The following is a 23,905-nucleotide window of genomic DNA, read 5'->3' as shown; positions in this document are numbered from 1 at the left end:
AGGAGAATACTCCACCAAGGGTCTTGCCAAAATGCAATTCTGTTTCCATTCCCCAATTTAAAGGCTTCCAAAATCTCAACTTTCAACCATATTCTTGAAATACTAATCCAAGGACTGCGAAGACTACAATGAACCTTACCGGACGTGTGCCAACCGAAGTGGCTGCTGCCATGAATACTTGTGATAACTTGACTCCACAAGGAGGTTTGTTCTTGCATAAACCGCCAGCCCCATTTGGCTAAAAGGGCCGAGTTTCTAGCTTTCAGTCCTCCTAGCCCAAGACCCCCATCTTCTTGTTTTTTAGATACAAGCTCCCATTTCGAAAGATGGTTTATCTTACCACCTTTGTGACCTTCCCAGAAGAAATTTCTTATGGTCCTTTCTAAAGTTGAAATCACTTTTTTAGGCATAAAAAAAGAGGACATGCAGTAGGTTGGTAGATTAGAAAGGACTGATTTGCAAAGAGTAGCTCTTCCACCCCTTGATAAATTATATTTTCTCCACTTGTCAAGTTTCTTATGCACCTTATCAATAACCGGCTGCCAAAATTCCACTTTTTTTGGATGTCCCCCAAGGGGAAGGCCCAAATATAAGAAAGGAAGGTGTGCTAGTTGACAATTCAGCCTTGAAGCTACTGCCCTCAACTTGAAATCTTCAATATTAATCCCACAAATGGCAGATTTTTCCCAATTAACCTTTTGTCCGAAACACCACTCAAAAAGTGCAATGGTTTTTCTAAGAGTATCTAGCATGTCGTCCTCGTGCTTACAAAATAGCAAAGTATCATCAGCGAATTGAAGAATGGAGATCTGTATCTTGTCTTTTCCAACCACAAAGCCTTCAAACAATCATTTTTCTCGGGTTCTGTCAACCAACACACTTAGCAAATCACTGATCAAAAGGAAAAGAAAGGGAGAGAGGGGGTCCCCTTGTCTAATTCCCCTTGTAGCTTTAATTCTACCTCTTGGTCTTCCATTTATGAAGATAGAGAACATTGGATTAACCCATAATCCAAGAAATCCATTTGGGGTGGAAGTTCCTTCCATGAAGGGTTTTTTCAAGAAACTCCCAATCCACTCTGTCAAAAGCTTTTTCAAGATCGAGTTTCAGAATCCAACCTTTCCTCTTCTTACTTCTATAGTCTTCTACTGCCGTTTGCTATTAGAATCAGGTCAAGGATTTTCCTACCTTCAATGAATGCACTTTGAGTTGGACTTATTAGGCTAGGCATGATTTTCTTAAGTCTTTCCGCAAGAACTTTGGCTATAATCTTATAGACTATAGTAGATAAATTGATAGGTCTGAATCTTTCACTGAGACTACCTCTGTCTTCTTTTGTATTAGGCAAATGAAGTTAAATTGCCTTTGGTCAACCTTATTTGGAAATGAAAAATTCTTAAAAAAGTGAAGACTTCCTTTGGTGTCCCTTGCCTATAAAAGTCTAAATACTCATGATAAGCTTCAGAGGAAGTTCCCTAATTGGTCCCGCTCCCCTTTCATTGGTCTTCTTTGTCTTAAAGAGATGGAGTCTGTGGACCATCACACTGTGATTTTGCGTCTAGAGGCTGGAATTGTCTTCTTGCCACGTTCGGGGTGGTTAGTTGCCTCCTTGAGAAGATTGATGATTGGTTTATGGATGGCCTGTATGGTGGGAAATTTTGTGCTAAAGGTAGAATTCTTTGGCAATGTGCGACCCGCGCCCTTTTGTGGCATTTGTGGAACGAGCGGAATAATAGGTTGTTTGATGATAAGTTTACCTCTTTTGATTCTTTTTGGACCTGGTTCAGAACACGGCCTCTTGGTGGTGTACAAATTACACTAAATTCTTTTGTAATTATAGCCTCCTTATGATTTTAAACAATTGGAGTGCTCTTCTTGTTTGGTTTCATTTTTTCCGTGGGGGCATAGGCTGTTCCTTGCATTTCTTCTGTTTCTTATTAAAAAAAAATACAGCAAAATAAAAAGGGAGAGATACTAAAACTATCAAAATGATGCTGTGTCTTAAGACATAGTTGTCCACAGGAGGGATATTCACTCTGACTCAATCAGTCTTGAGTGGCATCCCTATTTACTTTTTCTCTTTTTAGAGTCTTGTCTTCAATTGGCAAGGAAATGGAGAAGCTTATGGTAAATGGTGGATAAGGGGAAGAGTTCACACGTGCGCTGGGAGGTGGTCTCTAGGCCTCTAGACTTGGGAGGTTTAGTATTGGGAATGTTAGGACGAGAAACACAACCCTATTGGCTAAATGGCTTTGCCGATTCTATCATGAAGCCGATACCTTTTGCCATAAGGTTATTGTTAGCAAGTACGGACCTTATCCCTTTGATCGGTTAGAAGGCACTTCTTGAAATCTATGGAAAGCTGCGTTTGATTTTCTCTTCTTTTGCACTTTATTCATGTTGACGTCAACGAGAGATGCCTATTTTGGGGAAGATAAGTGGTTGGGGGGATAGATTCCTTTGCTCCTTATTCCCTCATTTATATCATTTATCTTCCTTCAGGAATTACTCAATTGCTTTTACCCACAGTTTGGCAGATTCGTCGCCTTCTTTGTCCTTGGGTTTTCGTCGTCTGTCGACGGACAGGGAAACATTGGATGTCTTGGCTCTTCTTTTCTCCCTCTCCTCTATTTACCTTAGGCCAGGGAGGGGTGATTCTCGCCTTTGGTCACTTAGCCCTTCCAAAGGTTTTTCTTGTAGCTGTTCTTTCCATTGCTCGTCTAATCCTTCCTCAGTGGGTGGTCCCATCTTCTCCTTGGTTTGGAAGGTGAAAATTTCTAAGAAGGTGAAGTTCTTTGTATGGTAGGTTTGGCACGGAAGAGTTAGCACCATGGATCGGATCTCGACTAGAGGTTCTATAATGGTTGGGCCTCTTTGTTGCATTCTTTGTAGGAGTTGGTGGAGGATATCATGGGGGCATTATATTTTAGATCATATCATTGGCCTATAATCTCCACATTTTTGCGCTTTCCTTCTTGCGATAATGATAATGTAGATCTCATTGAGGCTACCATTCAAGAAAGCATTCTAAAAAAAATCATTGAACTCCCTTTATATCTTCTTTGAGGGTGTTCCATGATATTTTTACAGAATTCAGTCGTGAATCAAATGGAGAATTTCATCTTCAGTTAAGGGGAGTTCAAGGGAAGCATTCTGTCCTTGGGAAATTGGGTCATGTTGCAGAGATGGAGGTAGGAAACGGCTGCTCTTGCTTTTTGTAAGAAGATTCTGATAAAAGTTTAGAAATTCACCTTCAATGTCATGGTCAGCAGACCATTCACATTCTTAGATAACACTTATAACCCACTAACTATAATATCCATTGGCTATTCCTTGGATACCACTTGAAAGGAAATAAGACTTTTCATTGAATAAATGAAAAGTGGCTAATGCTCGAAATACAAGGAAACAAAACAAAACAAGAACTTGCCAACTTAAAACCTACATAATATTATCCATCGACTACTCCTTAGGTAACACTTATAACCCACAAACTATAATATCTACTGACCATAATAACCAACTTAGCATCCCAAAAGGCCCTTAGTTTTTGCATAAACCCATTTTTGGGCCAACCTTGTGAGATTTCTGTTCCATTTACCAGCCAGGGAGTTGAAATCCTTGTGTTGAAGCCATATTTTCTCAAAAGGTTGGTCCCCATTTTTCCACTTCAAACGTGGATCTAATTTTAATAATAGTAAATTTAGAGTGAAATACGTGTGATAATTCAAATATTTCTTACGATTTTTTATATTATAATTTTTCCACAAATATCCATTGACAAGAAATATAACTTTCATTATCAAGAGAAATCACAAAAATTTAATTGACAAGTATTTCCATAAAATTAAGACATCTATCATTTTTTTATAAAATTAAGGCATAACCTTGATGCGCACACACATGCATGCATTTGTACAAATTTTAATGATGCTATATTGTGGGAGAATGAACAATTTTGTGTTATTTAAATCTGTGTTTTCTTTATCATCATTTTTCTTGGTTATTCCAGGACTGCTGGACATCAGTGTAACTAATATGTTACTTTAGGATCTCAAATAGTCTGGTAAATTTTAGGAGCATAATTTATAATTTTCTCAACCTAGCAGTTTTTCCTATGTGGTACAGATTGTAGAATTTGTGTTTGGAATGCTTCTGATGGCAGCTTAGTTCACTCTTTGACAGGTCATACTGAATCGGTAAGTGGTTTATTTATTTGCGAATTTTTTGGTTTAATGACATGATGACTTTTGTGAAGTCTCATCTAGTCATAGTACAATACATAGTGCCATACAGATACTTTCTTATTTTATCCTTGCATTTATGTCATTACAATGTTTCATGCTTTCACTCTATTGTCTAGGGTTTTATGGCAATTCCTTAACTGTTGGAAATAGTATGGATGTAATTCTTTTAAAAGTTGTGAGAAAGAGAAGTTGTGTTTTTGCTGGAGCTATACCAATCAAGGCTTCTTTGTGTCTTTAGTTACTCCGTGTTGAAAAATATTGATTTGGATGATTTTGATACCAATCTAACTAGGATTAACACCGGATTTGTTAGTTATGATAAAGAGGAAGGATAAAACTATAGATAGGAGCGTTGTGTGTGTGTGGTTTCAAAGAGAGTGAATTACTTGCAGAAAATTTTATGTTAAGAACAATTCAGTGTATTGCGACTTAAGGATCTTCATTATACTTATGTTCCATGTTCTCAGACTGACTTTCCTGTAATTTTTGCATCAGGTTACATGTACCTGAATTTAGATTTTACGACTTATTTATTTATTTATTTTTTAAAGGAAACGACACTTTTCGAAATGAAAAGAGACTAATGCTCAAAGCACTGTGAAACAAAATAAGTAAAATGACGTAAATACAACCAAATATAGCCCATGATTAGACTAGTCCAAAAAAATCAGAACAAAAAGAAATACAACCCAAAACGGAATAAGATGGCTCTTGATAGAAGACCACTAAATCTGAAACTAAGAGAACCAACAACTGTGTGATGAGGCCAAAATCGGAGACAAAAGACCAAAGGAACTTGGAGAAATGAGAAACCATCCACCAACTTTGACAGCTTTGAGAAAAGGCCACTCCCATTAAGCAAAAGAAATGACATCAAATGGCCCATAGAATTTAAAGTAGAGGTCAGAAAGCTCCGACAAGAGTTGCTGAAAATTTTTAATCTTCTGCTAGGGGTACTTTATTTTGCACAGAAGCTTCTCCTTTTGAATTCGGTCCACTTCTTCATCCAGATGAGCTATCCATTCTCGAAAACAAAACTACAACAAATGTTTCCGAATTGCAGGAGAGAAAAACTCGAAATAGTTAATGCAGATGAGTAGAATGCTTTGAAAATGGAGAATTCTTCCAAAAAAAAAAAAAATGCAGCTGAAAGTACTCCTTGAAAAAAGACAGAAATTCAACAGCCTTAATTAATATTGCAGCCGAAACATATACTCCAACAATTCCAATAAACATTCAACCCACCTAACGTAGAGAGCATTTGCCTCTCCACAAACCTCCACAAATGACCTTGAAAAATTCTAATCTTATCATACAAACAATCACCTAACCGAAGGAGAATGGTGATTGGAGACTTTACAAAGTTGTAAACCGCAAGCTTCAATCAGAGAAGAAAATTTGGAAGGGATTTGAGAAGAAGAAAGTGGAGAGAACCTTGCTTTTGAGCTGCTTTGCTAGACTCGCTTACGACTGAAACTTGAAACAAACTATTAAGCTCTTTCCCATAATTCTCAATTATAGGAATTTTCTCAACATTTTTTTCCATCAAATTAAAATCCAGCTCTTCACTACTAACACTTACCATCAAGTCATCGTCCGAGACATTTTGTTTAGGAGAACTAATAGAGCTCAACTGTCACAGAACACCCCGTTGGAAACAAATCTGAGAATTGGGAATAGAAAATGAAGAATATCTGACCTCCTATGAAGGGTGAACTGGCTTTAGAGAGATTTTTTGCAATTCTGGTAACAAAGTTTGAGTAACAGCTTCTTCCAAACAGTCATGATTAAATTTGTCTTGTTTATAAAAAACAGAGGACTTCTTTTTCCTAGAATAATATAACGGAAAAGATTGAAGAGTCTTTGAAGGAGTTTCAACAATGGATACCAAAGACTGAAGTTTTCTTTGGTTGTCAAGGACAGACCTTTCACCTTCCAAGGATAAAAGAAAACTGGATGACCCTTTCTTTTCCATAGAAATTGACCCACCAATTAATTGGGTGTTTGGGATAGCCTTTTCACCTTCCAAGGTAAGAGATATTTTGGCTGACCCTTCCTCTTCCAAAGAATTTGGCCCATCAATTGCTGAATTAAAACCAATTATTACTTGCTTCTGAAAATTCAAAGACTTCTCCAATCCCAGATGAGAATGCAAAACGTGAGGAGACTTTTCTTGTGCCAAATCAATACCATCTTCGTTATTGCAGTTGAGAGAAATCTGTGAGGGAGTCACCTTGGACATTAATGGGGTTTTCATGCAACACGGACTCTTGAACCAGAAGATATTTTTGGTCTTCACTGGCCAGTATAACTAAATAACCCAATACCTCATACTAATTGTTGACATCTGTTACTTGAAACCATCTAGCCGATGTGTCAAAAGGCCAGCTGTTTTAAGAAAAATGGATTATCCACAGCATGAAATGATGAAAATAAGAGTGAAGCCAGACTAAAGTAATATTAGCAGTTTTTATCGTTAGAAAAGATGCTGACATTCATTGCTTTATGCACTATGAGCCCTAAAGATATCTACTTCGTAGTCATAGATTCTGATAAGATTGCTTTATATCCCTGACAGACGTATGTACTTGATGTTCATCCTTTCAATCCAAGGATTGCTATGAGTGCTGGATACGATGGAAAGACGATAGTTTGGGATGTGAGTTTCTGGGTTCCCTTCAGTCTTACGTTATAATTTTTATTTTTTTACTTCTTCATGAGGACCTTTGTTTTATATGATGTTATTTGATTCTAGATTTGGGAAGGCACACCGATTCGGATATATGAAATTTCTCATTTCAAACTGGTTGATGGGAAGTTTTCGTCGTAAGTTCATATTCAAGTTGCCCAATTGATCCTCACATGCTTGATTTATCTCTGAATTAATGTTCCCACATTTGTGAAAGCATTCTCTCGTGAAATGATATGGTTCTTGAGGTAGTTTTTTGTACTTATGTTTGAGAGGTCCGATGACATTCCAGGGAGAAATCTGCATAATGGCATGATGTGCGTCTTGTTATTTTTCGTCAATGTAGGTGGTGTTTGATGTTTTCTGATAGTTGTATCAATATGTGGGAGAGTTGATAAAATAAATGTGGAAATTACGATGCCCAGGTAAAAGCAGTAGTATCTTCTGAATGCGTGACTTGTTTTTTTTGAAGAGAAATTAAGAAGTATCCCCAAATCCCTCATTTCTTATAACAATCCCTGACTAAGCTCTAAATTATTAAAATTTTAATTATATAATAATTCATAATACTGCAATTTTAAACGTATCCAAGAAAAAAAACTATATTTCATCATATATAAAATAGTTACTTACATTTATTATGCGTTTAAAGAAAACCTAGTTGCTGATTCCTTTTCCACTCTTCTTTTTTGGTGTTTCATGTGTTAAGCCTCAACGACTATAGCACTTTAATGTGCTTCATACTTTTAGAAAGCATTTTTTTTTATGAGAAACATCCTATCATAATTTCATTGGTAGTATGTGTTGAAAAAGAGAGAATGCAAGAACACAAGATTTATGTGGAAAACCCTAGACCAGGGAGAAAAAACCACGATAGAAACTGATTTTTTTATTATTGAATTGATACTCAAAGTACAAGAGAATAGGTCAAATAAATAAATAGACTAGTAGGAAGTCCTAGGGTACATACAATTACTAAAATACCCCTAGGGTTACAAGCTGTTTTTCGACACTCCTCAAGTTGAGGCGTAGATATCAATAAGGCCCAATTTGCTAACACAATAATCAAAGTTTTGTCTTAGTAACTCTTTTGTGAGCACATCTGCGATTTGCTGATTTGAGGGAACATAAGGAATGCATATATTTCCGTTGTCAAGTATTTCCTTGATAAAGTGTCGGTCGATCTCAGAATGTTTTGTTCTGTCATGCTGAACAAGATTGTTTGCAATACTATTGTCACAGAACAGTTTCATTGGGAGTTCAATGCCTTTGAAGATCTGCCAACACTTTCATCAACCAGATTTCTTCACATATCCTTAAACTCATGGCCCGATACTCAGCTTCCGCACTACTTCTGGCCACAACTCCCTGTTTCTTACTCCTCCAGGTCACTAGATTACTCCAGACAAATGTGCAATACCTAGATGTTGATTTTCTATCAACAGATCCTGCCCAATCAGACTTAGTGTAGGCTTCAATGCAACGTTTATCAGATTTCTTGAACAATAACCCCTTACCAGGAGTACCTTTCAGATATCGTAGGATGCGTTCAACTGCCCTCATGTGTTCCTCATAAGGGGCCTGCATAAACTGACTGACAACACTAATTGCATATGAAATATCGGATCTTGTGTGAGATAAATATATCAATTTCCCAACTAACCGCTGATACCTTTCTTTATTGACCGGGACACTGTTACTAGTATTGCTGAGCTTTGAATTATATCCGACCGGGGTGTCAACAAGTTTGCACCTAGTCATTCCTGTCTCCTTTAGGAGGTCAATAGTGTATTTCCGTTGGGACACAGAGATCCCATTCCTTGACCGGGCTACTTCCATTCCGAGAAAGTATCTTAACTTTGCAAGGTCTTTAATCTCAAATTCTTTGGCCATCTTTGCTTTGAGTTTCACAATTTCATCATCACCACCACCGAAGAGCACAATATCGTCAACGTACACAATGAGAACTGCAACTTTCCCTGAAGTTGTCTTCTTTGTAAACAGTGTGTGATCTGAGTGCCCTTGGATATACCCTTGTCCTTTGACAAAGGTGGCAAATCTGTCAAACCAGGCTCTCGGAGACTGTTTCAACCCATATAGCGACTTTCTCAGCCGACAGACTGGCTGTTTGAACTGATCTTCAAATCCGGGAGGAGGATTCATGTAGACTTCCTCCTCAAGTTCTCCATTGAGAAAGATATTCTTTACATCCAGTTGATGCAGAGACCAATCTCTGTTAACTGCAACAGATAACAATACTCGGATAGTATTGAGTTTAGCTACGGGAGAGAATGTCTCGGAGTAATCTACACCAAAGGTTTGAGTAAACCCTTTGGCAACTAACCTGGCCTTGTACCGATCAATGGTTCCATCTGACTTATACTTTAAAATGAAGACCCATTTGCACCCAACTGTCTTGTGCCCTTTGGGTAGGATGACTTGTGTCCTCAATCTCTGACCTGTTATGGAGGAGATGAGGTGTCTTGAGAAAAACGGAACTATATCGTGCTCTTCCAGACCGCTAGAATTCCCACTGTGATCAATAGTCTCCTTTACCTGGGTTTCATCTTCAGAAGTCTCCTTTACACCATCATCTCTAATATCACTTACATTTTCTGGAACAATTTTCGAATCACTATTCACCATCGTCTTTCCATCTGCTATAGTGGTGCTGTCAGCACCTTCTCCTCCCTTTTTCTCTCTGCATTCGTTAGTCTTAGCACAAGTATCAATCTCAATAATTTCAGGAATACACGTACCTGATGCCGGGTTTGATTCATGGACCAGAGCTGGAGCTGCGACAGGTGGCGCTGTTTCCTTCCTGAGATTCTTCCTATTGTATGTTATTCATGGGACTTGATTGGTAGGGAGGATAGGATGGACATATTCAGGAATAGGAGATGACTCTATAAGGGAACTGTATAGGTGGACCAGTTAGCCTCTTCATTGGATGTCTCCCCCTGAAGATGGCTAACGGGAAAGAAAGGCTGATCCTCAAGGAAGGTGATATCCATGGAAACAAAATATTTGTGAGAGGATGAGTGGTAACATTTATACCCACGCTGATGAAGCGGATACCCAACAAAGACGCATTTTTGAGCACGGGGGGTGAACTTTGTGCGGTTAGGACCATGGGAGTGAACCTGTCTCTTATACACATCTAGATGTGTATAAGAGACAGGGCAACACAGTCAAACACTCGAAGTGGTACATCGGAGATTAAACGAGTAGTTGGGTAGGACTCTTTCAAACAGTCTAATGGCTTTTGAAAGTTGAGGACTCGGGAAGGCATTCGGTTGATTAAGTGAGCGGTAGTAAGGATAGCATCTCCCCATAGGTAAGACTGGAAGGATGTGGATAGCATTAAGGACCTGGCAACTTCCACCAAATGACGATTTTTCCTTTCGACTACCCCATTTTGCTGGGGAGTGTAAGCACACGAACTTTGGTGGATAACCCCTTTGGATGCAAGGAAGTCCTGGAAGGAAGCGTTAAAGAATTCCCACCCATTGTCACTTCTCAAAATACCAATCCTGGCATTAAACTGGGTTTTCACAATGGCATAGAATTGTTGGAATATAGATAACACCTCGGACTTATCAGTGAGGAGAACGACCCAAGCAAGCCGAGTGTGATCATCTATAAAGGTGACAAACCAGCGTTTCTCTGTGGAGGTTGTGGTTGGTGAGGGACCCCAAACATCACTGTGAACTAATGTGAAGGATTTGGATGGTTTGTAGGGCTGGGAGTGAAAGGAGACATGACCCTATTTGGCACGAATACACACATCACAATTTAAAGAGACAAGGCTAGTCCTATAATCATTCCTAGAGGAAGCATCATCAGTGAGGAAGTAGAGTCCCCTATTATGCCTGTCTCTTATACACATCTAGATGTGTATAAGAGACAGTATAAGAGACAGAACCAGGCTAGTCCTATAATCATTCCTAGAGGAAGCATCATCAGTCAGGAAGTAGAGTCCCCTATCATGCCGGGCAGTGCCAATCTTCGTCCCCAAGCTCAGATCCTGAAATAAAATAGAGTCGGGTGAAAAAACTGCTTGACAATTCAGATCCTAATTCGTTCGTTACTGGCACTTGGACAACATGAAAGAAACTGATCAGAAGTATCAGTAAGGTGATCTGTCGCCCATGAGTCAACAGTCTATGGTTTTTTACCGTTAATACTAATAAGACCAAAAGACTGGATAGTACCTGACTGGACGATGGCACTGACTCCAACTGTATTTAGACTGGTTGTACTGTCTGCTGAGGGTTGATGCTGGGGGTTCTCATTCGTCGAGTCACTCACAAGGGCACGTCCAGGGGTTGATTTTTCATGTGATTGATGATGTTTACTATTCGGGGGCCGTCCATGTAACTTCCAACACTGGTCTTTTGTATGCCACGACTTTTTACAGTGCTCACAAACAGGAGTGGGCTTCTTATCACTATCGATGCTGGAGGACTTAGTGGCAAAAGCAGCAACATCTGTAGGGATAATTACCGGGTTATTCATTACACTTGATCTGTCTTCCTCCAGACGTATTTCTGAGAAAACTTCCATGAGAGAAGGTGTAGGGCGTTACCCCAGAATCCGACTCCGAACAGCATCAAACCTCAAATTTAGTCTAGCAAGGAAGTCATAGACACGGTTAGCTTCTTCAATTTTTGCATACTATGGTCCGTCATGCGCACATTTTCGGACTATCTCCCTACACAGATCCATCTCTTGCCACAAAAGAGCCATTTTATTGGAATAGGATGTTACGTCCATAGTTCCTTGCTTGCATTCATGTGCCTGTTTCTGTAACGTGTAGAGCTGGGATGCATTCTGCCTTTTCGAATAGAGTTGTTGTACAGCATCCCAAATATCCTTGGCAGTTGCAGCATAGAATAACGATCTGCCAATCTGGGGTTCCATACTATTAATCAGAACAGATCTCAACAACGAGTCTTCTCCCTTCCAGATTCGTTCCTGAGGGTCTCCTGATCCAGGCTTAGGTATCTCTCCAGTCAAGTATCCAAATTTATGACGTCCTTCCAAGGCCATTCTGATGGATTGGGATCAGGAAAAATAGTTCTGGCCATTCAGTTTTTCTCCGGTAATAAATCCTATAGAATTTTCCATGGATCCAGACAATATATGTAGTGGGTAAAATAGGGAAAGAATTTACCGGATTTTCAGAATATATTGATATGTTGTCTGATAAATCTTGAGAGTTTGTCCCAAGAACCGTTCCGAAATCGGCAGTCTGCTGTTGGAGATGGGCAAAACGCCGTTGGAGATCATTCGACCCTCGGCAAGGTTCATGTACAGACCCGACTGCTGGTGCCATCGGAGCAGACCGTTGGATCGAAGAGCCGATCGAAGTATTTGGGTAGAAGACCGACGCATAGGGTTTGGCCGACTTCTCCTGGGTGGACTCGGCCATGAAGGGCGTTGGGTTCGCCGGCTGGGTCATCACGATCGGTGGTTGTGCAGCTAAGTCATCGTGAAGGCAGGCGGTAGAATAGATTGGCTGGGTCTGGAAAGCCTTGGAGTCGCTTGAAATCGCGATCGGTGGCTGATCGGTTGGGTAATCTTGATGCTGCTTGGCTGGGTCATCGCGAAATCGTGCACCGGAATATGCCGGCTGGGTCTGGAACACACGGGTATCACGCGACTGAAGATGCGGCGGTTCGGCTGGGGAAGATCGTCTGGAGTTGGGTCAGCTGGGGTTGAAGTCCGATGGGATTTCCTCGGCCAAGGATGGGTGGCTGGAGCTAGGTTGGCTAAGGTTGAGGTCCGACACTGATTGGATGATTTTCGGTAGTGCATCTTGAAGGTACTGTTCCACGGCTTCTCGTACGGCTTTAGTGATGTCGGCGTTTATGGTCCCACTAGTTCCATGGAGTTTGTTGGAGGAGAATCTGGTCTATTCTCATCGATGGTGGCTAGGGCTTTGTTGCCATGCTCTGATACCATGTTGAAAAAGAGAGAAGGCAAGAGCACAAGATTTATATGGAAAACCCTAGATCAGGGAGAAAAAACCACGATTGAGACTGATTTTTTATTATTGAATTGATACACAAAGTACAAGAGAATAGGCCAAATAAATAGACTAGTGGGAAGCCCTAGGGTACATACAATTACTAAAATACCCCTAGGGTTACAAGCTGTTTTTTGACAGTATGAAATTACAAAAGGGCAATAAAAGCCGTGAGAGATTACATATTGCTTTTCCATTGTGATATAAGAGAAGTAAGATTGTAATCGTAATCACAAAAAAGGGGAGTAAAATTATACCAAGATAGAGAAGTATACAAAAGGTGATCTAAAAATAGAGTGAATTTCGTTTCTCTATCTTCAAAAGTACGATGATTGTGTTTGCTCCAAATGAGCCAAAAGAAGGCTTTGATGATGCAGGTCCACATGATCGCTTTCTCATTTTTGAATGGATGTTCGATAAGAAACATATTCAATAGGATGAGAGGGTCATTTGGAAAGGCCACATGGTAGTTGAAGCATGATAATATTCTCCACTAAAACAATTGTGCATAGTCACAAAAAACTAGGATGTGCATAATGGATTCGCCACATTGGTGACAAAGGATACACCAGCTGGAGGCAGACACGATCCATTGTGATGTAACCTAAAGGTGATAAAAGGAGAATTCTCTCCAAGAATCAAAATTTTGAATCTTTTATTAGAATGAATAAAGTGTTTCATACAAGAGGGAAAAGTTCCTATTTATAGAGTTTTACTACAAGTGAGGGTAAAAAGGGAATTAATCTAGAATATTACCTAATTACCCAATTAACCCCTATTCTTTTTACATCATTCTACCCCTCCAAAAAGAAAACTTGCCCTCGAGTTTTAAAGAGAAAAAAATTATGAAGCAAACAAAGAATGAAATAAACTTGTTCAACGGAGTATGACCAAACCAACCTCCTACATTTTGAACAAAAATATTATGATCAAAAGTATAAATTTGAGACAAAAAGTCTAATATTGCCATCAAAAGATGAACTTCTCCATCGGATATAAACCCAAAAAAGATGTCTCCTTCAAGCTCATTCAAAACCGTATTCAAAGGACCAATCACTAAAAAACCACCTTCCAAGGAAAATTGTTCAAGAATCATGTGTTCTTTATCATTCGCTTCAAGTTCTTTGACAGTTTGGTGATCCATTTCCACACAATCAGTGTGTCATTGTTCTTGTTCAATTTTTGCTCGATGTTTGATACTTCGTTTCCATCTTCTTCAATGGATTTTTCTTTTTTACTTGAAACTATTTCCAAATCAACATCTTCAAATTCTTGTTTTTCTTCAATTTTATCTTCAGGATTTTCTATTTGAAAATTTTCCAACCATGATTCTTTTGTTTTTCTTCGGTATATGAAATCAATCCGTTCTTGAACTCTTGCAAATGAATTGATAATTGATCAATATGTTGAGTCATTTTCCTCAATGAACGTTGGATTTCTTTTGTTGTTTTCTTTATTTCCTCCAATGCTATGAGATCTAAGTAGTCATTTTGTTGGATTCTTGAATATGTTTTAATCTCATGTTGGGTATAGGACTCATCCACTAATTCTCTTGAATCAACCTTTCTTGATCGTGTTTCATAACCAAAAGAGTAATTTTGAGTCTTGAACGTTTTTCTTGGACGGTAAAAATCCATTCTTGATGATTCTTTAATTCATCTAACTCCCAATCTTTACGTTGATATCTTGAAAAATGGATTTGATTGGATCGTTGGGTCCTTTTTCGATATTGTCGCCTTCTTATTCCGGCCCAAACCGTCCTTGAAACATCATCGGAATCACTAGAATCACTAGAATCAAATTTCCAATATGGATAATGATAGGTTCTTTGAGAAAATCGAGCATGGACAAAATTAGTGTGTTGAAATTTCTATTCGAAATAACTTGAGTCAGATTTCTAGCACTGTTTTTGGAAGTAAATTTGATTTTCTTCCTCATACCAATTGTTGTACTTTTTTCTTGGACGCCTTTTTTGGTCGATAATAGTCCATTCTTGCAAAATCTTGAAAAATCTTTGGTTTTTTCGTTCTTTCTTGGAATTCAAGGGTTCCCCCTAATTAGATGTTTGTTGTTTGTCAACGAGCACAATTCACAAAACTCCCTCTTGAGATCGACATTGTCAAGAGTTTCCCGGTCTTGCACCGACGGCAGTCAATCTTGGCCCAGGCGGTTGCTTTGATACCAATTGATGTAGCCTAAAGGAGATAAAAGGAGAATTCTCTCCAAGAATCAAGATTGTGAATCTTTTATTAGAATGAATAAAGTGTTTCATACAAGAGGGACAAGTTCCTATTTATAGAGTTTTACTACAAGTGAGGGTAAAAAAGGAATTAACCTAGAATATTACCTAATTACCCAATTACCCCTATTCTTTTTACATCACATTGGGCCTTTTTGATAAGAACATTTGCCGTGTTAATACTACCATGGCTAGCCTCCCACAGAAAGAATCAATTTTTTGTTGGAATGGCACCTTTCCAGATGTTCTTATAAAGGTGTTCATTCTGTTTGTTACCACTTGAGGCAAGAAGTTGCGTGAGCGACTTAGTGGTAAATAGACCAGACCTATCTAATTTCCATTTCCATTTTTCATCCATGGAGTGGTCATTAGGAGGCAGAAGTAGAGAGAAGAGACCATTCAAGAATCTCTTCTTCATTAAGATTTTGCCGCAAACCAAGGTCCCAAGATTCGTATTCCAAATTCCAGCATTGTGCAATGGTGGCCTCCTTTTGATTAGAGAGAGCAAATAATCTAGGATAGGCAATTGTGAGGGATGAATCGCCGACACAACTGTCATTCCTAGGATGTGGATGCACCATTGCCGATAACATGGACAATATTATTATGGATGAGATTAATCTGCTTTGCAATGTACCCAGGAGCCCCTAGATCTAAAGTTCTCCCCCAATACTTTTAGAAAACATTGGGGGAGAACTTTTGATCACTTGGGGCCTGGGGTCCCTGATTGAGTGGGTGGATATGAATGATTGGATTATTAGATACCCAAGGTGCCATAGAGATGGGTATTGCCTTTGACGTTACCATGGCCTTTGCTCTGCAATCAGTTGTATGAAGTGTGTATTTCTTGATATTGAAGGTTTGCAATTTCAAGATGCTTTTGTGGATATAATGAATCTAGAAGTTATGATTGAGTGGTGCAGGATGCTGAAGGTGGATAATATTTATAAGGCTTGTCAAACTTAGTGAATTATTGAACTGTAGAAATTCAATGTTTGCCTGTGGCTATAATTTCCGTGTAATAGGTTCATCATAGTTGATCATTATGTATTGAGCTGATTGTGCATAATTGGATCAGTTTTGATCTTCATATTGAGATGATTTTAATGTGAGGGCTTGCTTTTTTACTATGTATCCCTTACGTATAAACATATGATAATGTCTTAGTTTTGCCTCTGTGATATAGAGACGGGACATCAATTATACTTTCAGATGATGTTGGGCAGCTATATATATTAAGCACAGGGCAGGGAGAATCCCAACAGGATGCCAAGTATGATCAGGTACTTGAGTTGATTGATATTTTGTTGAGCACTACTTTTCTTCCTTCATGATCATGTGTCTTGCGAAATTTTTGAATACTTTTTGTCTTGCCTTTACTGCAGTTCTTTCTTGGTGACTATCGCCCACTTATTCAGGATCCTTCCGGCAATGTAGTTGACCAGGTAGGAAAACTTTGTGCGATATGTTGTTATTAAACTTGTTATGAAGCAATTTCTACTAGTCTGTGATAATTGCTCCTGTAAGCTTTTCGTACAAGTTTTTTAATATAAACAAATTGCTTTCATTGAGAAAGAAGGAAAGAGAACAAAGACATACAAAAAACCAACCAAGCCCACAAAGTTTTTTAATATAAACAAATTGCTTTCATTGAGAAAGAAGGAAAGAGAACAAAGACATACAAAAAACCAACCAAGCCCACAACAATCTCGTTAAAGAAAGGGGTTCCAACTAAGTAAAATGTTACTGAGGGAATAATTTTGTTTCGAAAGATGAAACACATTTTGAGTGAAATATACTATCACTGAAGTCGCCACAAAATGTTTGTGAAAATAGAATTGTCTCAGCAACTTGATCAGGAAACCGAGAAGAAAAATCTTAATAAGCCATACACTAACTAAATGACATGACAAAATATATGTTGTAAATCAAAAACATAACATAGGGAACCCTTAAAAAAGATGCTACCGGATTTAATCGACTTCCTCCATCTTGCTACCCTCTGCATCAGCATCAGCATCCTCAAGAGGAGGCATTTCAGAATCGCCCTCTCCAACATCCTCATCAATGCTTAATCCAAGCTTCAACATCCTGTGAATTCTGTTTCCAAAGGTGTTCGGGTCATCGAGGCTGAAGTCGGAAGTTAGAAGAGAAGTCTCGAAAAGGAGGATAACAAGGTCCTTAACAGATTTGTCTTGTCAGCATCAACCCTCTTTCTGAGCTCTTCCATGATGGGGTTCTCAGGGTTGATTTCCATAGTCTTCTTGCTTGACATGTAACCTGCCATGCTATTGTCCTTCAATGCCTCAGCTTTCATGATTCTTTCCATGTTGGCTGTCCACCCATATTCACCAGTTACCAAACAGCAAGGAGAATCCACGACACGGTCAGAAACAACAACCTTCTCAACTTTGTCACCCAAAACATCCTTAATCACCTTGCATAGCCCCTCGAACTTCTCCTTCAAAGCTTCCTTCTTCTTCTTTTCATCTTCACTCTCATCAAGTTTCAGACTTTCCTTGGTTGCTGATACAAGCTTCTTACCATCAAATTCCTTCAACTGACCAACTGCATAGTCATCCATTGCATCAACCATGAACAGAACTTCGTAACCCTTCTTCTTGAGCTTCTCAAGGAAAGGAGAGTTTTCTACTGCTTTCTTGCTTTCACCAGTGATGTAAAACTTAAAAGATATCAGTCTGGCCTTCCTTCATTCTGGTCACATAATCATTCAGGCTTGTCAACTCGTCACCACTCTTGGTGGAGTGGAAACGGAGAAGTTCAGCAATCTTAGGCCTCTTCTGGGAATCCTCGGGGATACCAAGCTTCAAGTTCTTGGAGAAGGCCTCATAGAACTTGTTGTAGTCTTCTTTGTTCTCAGCAATCTCAAAGAAGAGCTCAAGGCACTTCTTCACCAAGTTTTCATGGATGGCCTTCAAGATCTTGTTCTGCTGCAGCATTTCTCTAGAAATATTGAGAGGAAGATCCTCAGAATCGACAATACCCTTAACAAAGCCAAGGTATTCAGGAATCAATTTCTGACAGTTGTCCATGAAGACACGGCGAACATACAACTTAATGTTGTTTGGCTTCTTCTTTGTGTCAAAGAGATCAAAAGGAGCCCTCTTGGAAACAAAGAGGATAGCCTTGAATTCCAATTGACCTTCAACAGAGAAGTGCTTTATGGCTAGATGCTCCTCCCATTCGTTGGTAAGGCTCTTGTAGAAAGCAGCATACTCTTCCTTTGTAATCTCTTCTGGCTTCCTCATCCAGATAGGCCTCTGTTTGTTCACCAAGGACCACTCATGGGAAACTTCCTTGATCTTCTTCTTCTTTTCTTCCTTCTCCTTCTCTTAATCAACTTCCTCAACCTTTCCTTCCTCGTCCTTCTTCTCTTCCTTATCTTTGTCATCAGAGATTTCCTTCTCAATGGTCTTCTCAACCCAGAGAGAAATCGGGTAGCTAATGCACTCAGAATGCTTCTTGTTCAAATGCTTAAGACGATGCTCCTCAAAGTATTCAAGCTGATCTTCCTTGAGGTACAGGCCAAGATTCTCACCAGATGTGTCCCTGGTGACTGTGAAGGAATCCCCAGCTTGGGACTCCCATACATACTGCTCATCATCATTGTGTTTAGTTGTAACAATAACCTTCTCAGCCACAAGGTAGGCCGAGTAGAAACTGACTCCAAACTGTCCAATCATGCTCACATCAGCGCCAGCTGCAAGAGTTTCCATGAACTCCTTGGTCCCAGATCTTGCAATGGTACCAAGATTGTTCACTAAATCAGCCTTGGTCATTCCAATACCATTGTCAATAATCGACAATGTATTGTTTGCCTTATCAGGAATGATGTGAATAAAGAGCTCAGGCTGAGCATCTAGCTTGCTCTTGTCAGTCAAACTCTCAAATCGGATCTTATCTAGAGCGTTAGAGGAATTGCTGATAAGTTCTCAGAGAAAGATCTCCTTGTTGCTGTAAAAGGTGTTGATAATGAGACCGAGAAGCTGATTAATCTCAGCCTGGAAGGCAAATGTTTCAGTATCTGCCATTGCTGAAGACGTTGATCGAAGATCGAAGAAACAGAGAAATGGAGGAAATCGTAAACGAAAGCTTTAAAGAAGTCAAACCCTAAAGAGAAACATGAAACCACACCAAGGACCAAACAATACTCGGGTCCCTTTTCATACCTCTAAATAGTAAACACTCTTGTTCCTCTAACCCCAAAAGGTCCCATAACAAAGCACACCTTTGCAAATCATAACCTCTCTTAGGAAGGCGGATGGTGGAGGAACTCTATGATTGTTGCTCTAATATTCCTCAGCTGAGCTATCACAATACTAAACAAACTCCTAAAAAAATTAATTCCACACAGATCGCGCAAATTAATAGCTCTAGAGAAGGTGGTTCATATCTTCCTCTGCCTTCCAAAGGAATCATTAATGAGGCCATCTTCTTTGAGAGCCTATCCAAAATGTTCACATAAACAAATTAAATGCTCCCTGGTATTTTTTAGTTATCTTCCTTAAAAAGTCGTTTAGTTTTTTATTTTTTGATTTGGTCGGTGAGTTTGGTCTCCTTTTCTTTCGGGTTAGTCGTTGTTTGACTAATAGGGTAGCGACTGATGTTATCTCTTTGTTATCATTGTTGGGGGAGTTTAACTTTAGGTGTGGGAGAAAGGATATGTGTGTCTAGATCCTTTACATGTTGGAAAGCTTCTCTTGTAACTCTTCTTTCGCTGGTTGGATCTTTCTTGTGCTAGAGTCTATCTTTTCTGGATTTAGGTTCCAAAGAAAATGAGATTCTTTGCTTGGCAAGTTTTACACGGGCGGGTGAACACTTTGGATTGGTTTTTGAGGAAACCTACGTTAGTGGGTCCTTTTTGTTGTATTCTCCATCGAAAGGCAGATGGAGACATGGATCACATCCTCTAGAGATGCGTGTTTGTGCATTTGGTTTGGAATTTGTTCTTCTAGACTCTAGATGTATGGTTTGTGCTCACTTGTTAGAGGGGACATTAGTGTTATGATCTGGGAGTTTCTCTTCCATCCGACCTTGCTTGAGAAAGGTTGCTTCTTGTGGTTGGTAGGGGTGTGTGCTGTAATGTGGAATCTTTGGGGAGAAAAGAACAACCGAGTGTTTAGAGGGTTGGATAAGGAGTCTAGTGATGTTTAGGCTCTTATTAGGTTTTATGTTTCTCTTCGGTCCTTCAACTTCATTTTTTTTTTTGTAATTATTCTATAAGTACTATTTTGTTTAATTGGACCCCTTTTCTACAACAGGGTTCCCTTGTACACCCTTGTACTCATTCATTTTTCCCATGAAATTGGTTGCTTTAAAAAAAAAAAAAAGTCTGTTGTTCCTTTTCTTTTCTTTTCTTTTGTTCTTTGCTCTCATTTAAATTCTTATGATACTTTATCATACTGATTGTGCCAATATTTGATTCAGGAAACCCAACTCAGTACTTACAGAAGGAATTTGCAAGATCTTCTTTCTGACTCAGGTTTCCCTCTTCTCTAACTGATGTTGGTATATGGTTTCAGTTTGGTATTAATTCATTTTGTGTTTGTTGCTTGTGTGATGAAAAATGGTAGGCATGATACCCTATCCAGAGCCTTATCAGACTGCATACCAGCAAAGACGTTTAGGAGCTATGGGTCTTGAGTGGCGTCCTTCTTCTCTAAAACTTTCTGTTGGGCCTGACTTCAATCTCGATCCAGATTACCAATTACTGCCTTTGGCAGACTTGGACATGTTGATTGAACCATTGCCTGATATTGTGGATGCAATGGACTGGGGACCAGAAAATGAAGTACAAAGCGAGGATACCGATTCAGAGTACAATGTCACTGAAGATTATTCTAGTGGCGGGGAGCAAAGAAGTCTAAATTCAAACTGCTCAACGGATCCAGAATGCAGCTCCGACGACACAGGGATTGATGATGCTCCTGCTGATGGTCTTCGAAGATCAAAAAGGAAAAAACAGAAAGCAGACGTGAGTATTGTATATCCTTCCTCTGAAGCTCTCTCTTTGCAAATAGATATATTAATTTTCGCCAAATTAAGATCCTTTTCCATCTTTTAATATTTTCCTCTGAAATAGAACCCTTTCCTTCATATTTTTGATATATTCTTTCCACCTACATTTCAGATGGAAGTTATGACTTCTTCAGGAAGGCGTGTTAAAAGACGAAATATGGATGAGTATGAAGGCGATACTGTCAGGAGTTCCAGAAGTCGGAAGTCAAAATCTGGCCATAAGCCTTCCAAAAAGAAATCAGCTTCCAAGTCAAGACCTCAAAGAGCGGCTGCACGTAATGCCCGCAATTGGATATCATCATTTAAGGGAAAATCTACAGATGGAGAAGAAGAATACGAATCGGGAGGTGAATGCTCAGAAAGTGAATCTACATTAGAAGATTCAGACATTGAGAGTGATGAATATGAAAGATCATTGCAAAACAGAAATAAGCATTTGAAAGGTAAAGAAGTATTCTTTGATGGAGCTGAGGAGATCAGAAAATCGCTTGATGTTTCTGAATCTCGCGTAGATGCTGGAAACAGAAAGAAGTTGATTCTGAAATTCTCCCTTAAGAATCCAAATAAGATTGATCCTCCTTCAAACACGGCCGTTACTTGTTCCAACATGGCCGATGTGGCTAGCTCATCGTCAAGATCACCAAAGGAAGTTATTGAAACCAGTCAGAATCTTATGAGATCTGAGAGGCAATTTGTTAATATTGATGGACATTCTGATCTGACTGTGGTCTACACAAATGGGAACATAAGATGGGGAGGGTCCAGGGTTCGCTCGTCCAAGCGCATAAGATTTGGGGATACTGCGCCTTCTAATGCATATGCAGTATCTACTTCACTTCCCAATGGCGATCATAATGAAAATGAGAATGCAGTTCATGAGTATTTAGAACGAGAAAATCATTTTGGTGCACCATCCCCCCATGCAAAGGTGCAGAATTATTCTGCAGATGAAACGGACACAGTATCTCCCACAAATTTGAAGGATGAGGATGATAATGCTTCTGGGCATTCTCAGGAGATGGTTAATGGTGGAGAGCTTAAATGTGTTGGCAACAGCAAGTCATGTCATCATGATGATTCAAGTCATTTGAATTTTATGTTTTCTTCAGACGCGACCACCACATCAATACAAAATGGGACTCCTGCTCCTGAGCAAACTGAAAATATTGCACCAATGTGTACAAAGATAAGGTTCAAGACTATTTCCTTGGATCCTGAACATTCGTTGAGGCATAAAATAGAATCCTTTGATGAAAGCTCAAAGAATGATGAATACAATACAGTATCTGGAAGCCCTCAGCATCTAAATGGGCTACAAGATAGTATCAAGAATGAAACTTATTCTGATCTTAGAAATGATTGCTCACAAGATATGGACATTGGAATGGATGAAAAACCAGTTTCAACCTTATGCAACTCATCAGAGTTGCAAGCAGTTGAGACAAACAAAATGTACACTGCAGTTTATAGAAGATCCAAGTCAAACAAAGGAAAGAGCAATATAGATAGCAACGGTTGTGGCTCAGGAGAACATGCCTTGGGCAACAGTAGTCTACCTGCTGAAGCAGACAATCATAAAATTATGCTTCGGAAGACACGATCTTTAAGGTTTAAGGATTCCTCATATGATCTAAATAATGTGGTTGATGATCTAAAATCAGACGAAGATCAAGAACTTGAACAGAGATCAAGACGTTCTGGAAATTCTTCTGTGAACAGATCTCATATACCAAGTGAAGAGTGGGGATCGAGCTCAAGGATGACAGGCGGATCCAGATCCACTCGAAACAGAAGGGGTACTTTTACTCAAGACATAAATCCAGTAGACAGAAGGAAGTCGGTTCAATATGCCAGAAAAGGATCGTGGTTAATGATGCCTGCACATGAGGGTGGCTCCAGATATATTCCCCAACTTGGAGATGAAGTTGCGTATCTTAGGCAGGTAAGTACATGAATGGTTTCCTGCAGCTTGATTTCTACATTCCTTTTAATATTTGGTGCTAATTAATTGATTATTAACGAAACGTGAATACTTTCCTGACAGGGCCATCAGGAATACATAGATCATTGTTGTGCAAATTACTGTCACACAAGAGACATGGGACCTTGGACCTCAAACCGAGGAACCATACGAGCTGTTGAGTTCTGTAAGGTTGTGGAGCTTGTTTATTCAACTTCTGCAGGTTCTGGAGATAGTTGCTGTAAAATGCTTCTCAAGTTCATAGATCCTACTTCTCATGTATTCCTCCAATCTTTCAAGTTAACTCTTCCCGAGTTGACTAGTTTCCCTGACTTCTTAGTTGAAAGAACTCGGTTTGAAGCTGCAATGCAGAGGAATTGGACGTTCAGGGACAAGTGCAAAGTGTGGTGGAAAAATGACGTTGGAGTCGATGGTAGTTGGTGGGATGGTCGAATTGTCTCTGTGCAGGCAAAATCTTCAGAGTTCCCAGAAAGTCCTTGGGAGAGGTACACAATTAAGTATAGGAGTGATCCTGCTGAACCACATTTGCATAGTCCTTGGGAGCTGTATGATACTGTTACTCAGTGGGAACAGCCTCGAATAGATGATGAAAACAAATCAAAGTTGTTAATGGCCATTGACAAATTAATGTCACCCTCTATGCAGGTAGTCTGCTTATTCACGGTTTATAATGTTTTAT

The 23,905-nt window shown here is 39.3% G+C and overlaps 1 protein-coding gene and 1 pseudogene across 1 annotated transcript in view; one reads left to right on the top strand and one right to left on the bottom strand.

Annotated features, from left to right (window-relative positions):
* LOC120083899 (bromodomain and WD repeat-containing protein 1) overlaps positions 1 to 23,905 on the top strand; it is a 56,324-nt gene that overhangs the window by 31,667 nt on the left and 752 nt on the right. Inside the window, exons 14-22 of the mRNA XM_039039810.1 lie at positions 4,129 to 4,199; positions 6,826 to 6,906; positions 7,003 to 7,073; positions 16,393 to 16,489; positions 16,592 to 16,651; positions 20,655 to 20,709; positions 20,801 to 21,201; positions 21,358 to 23,187; positions 23,290 to 23,871. Of these exons, the coding sequence (XP_038895738.1) occupies positions 4,129 to 4,199; positions 6,826 to 6,906; positions 7,003 to 7,073; positions 16,393 to 16,489; positions 16,592 to 16,651; positions 20,655 to 20,709; positions 20,801 to 21,201; positions 21,358 to 23,187; positions 23,290 to 23,871 (3,248 nt within the window). The remainder of the gene's footprint in view (positions 1 to 4,128; positions 4,200 to 6,825; positions 6,907 to 7,002; positions 7,074 to 16,392; positions 16,490 to 16,591; positions 16,652 to 20,654; positions 20,710 to 20,800; positions 21,202 to 21,357; positions 23,188 to 23,289; positions 23,872 to 23,905) is intronic.
* Positions 16,989 to 19,273, bottom strand: LOC120083905 (annotated as a pseudogene).

This window comes from Benincasa hispida, chromosome 1, assembly GCF_009727055.1.
Source record: "Benincasa hispida cultivar B227 chromosome 1, ASM972705v1, whole genome shotgun sequence".
NCBI classification, from domain to species: Eukaryota; Viridiplantae; Streptophyta; class Magnoliopsida; order Cucurbitales; family Cucurbitaceae; genus Benincasa; species Benincasa hispida.
The sequence above is the reverse complement of the archived record's forward strand: the minus strand, read 5'-3'. Positions and strand labels throughout refer to the sequence as shown.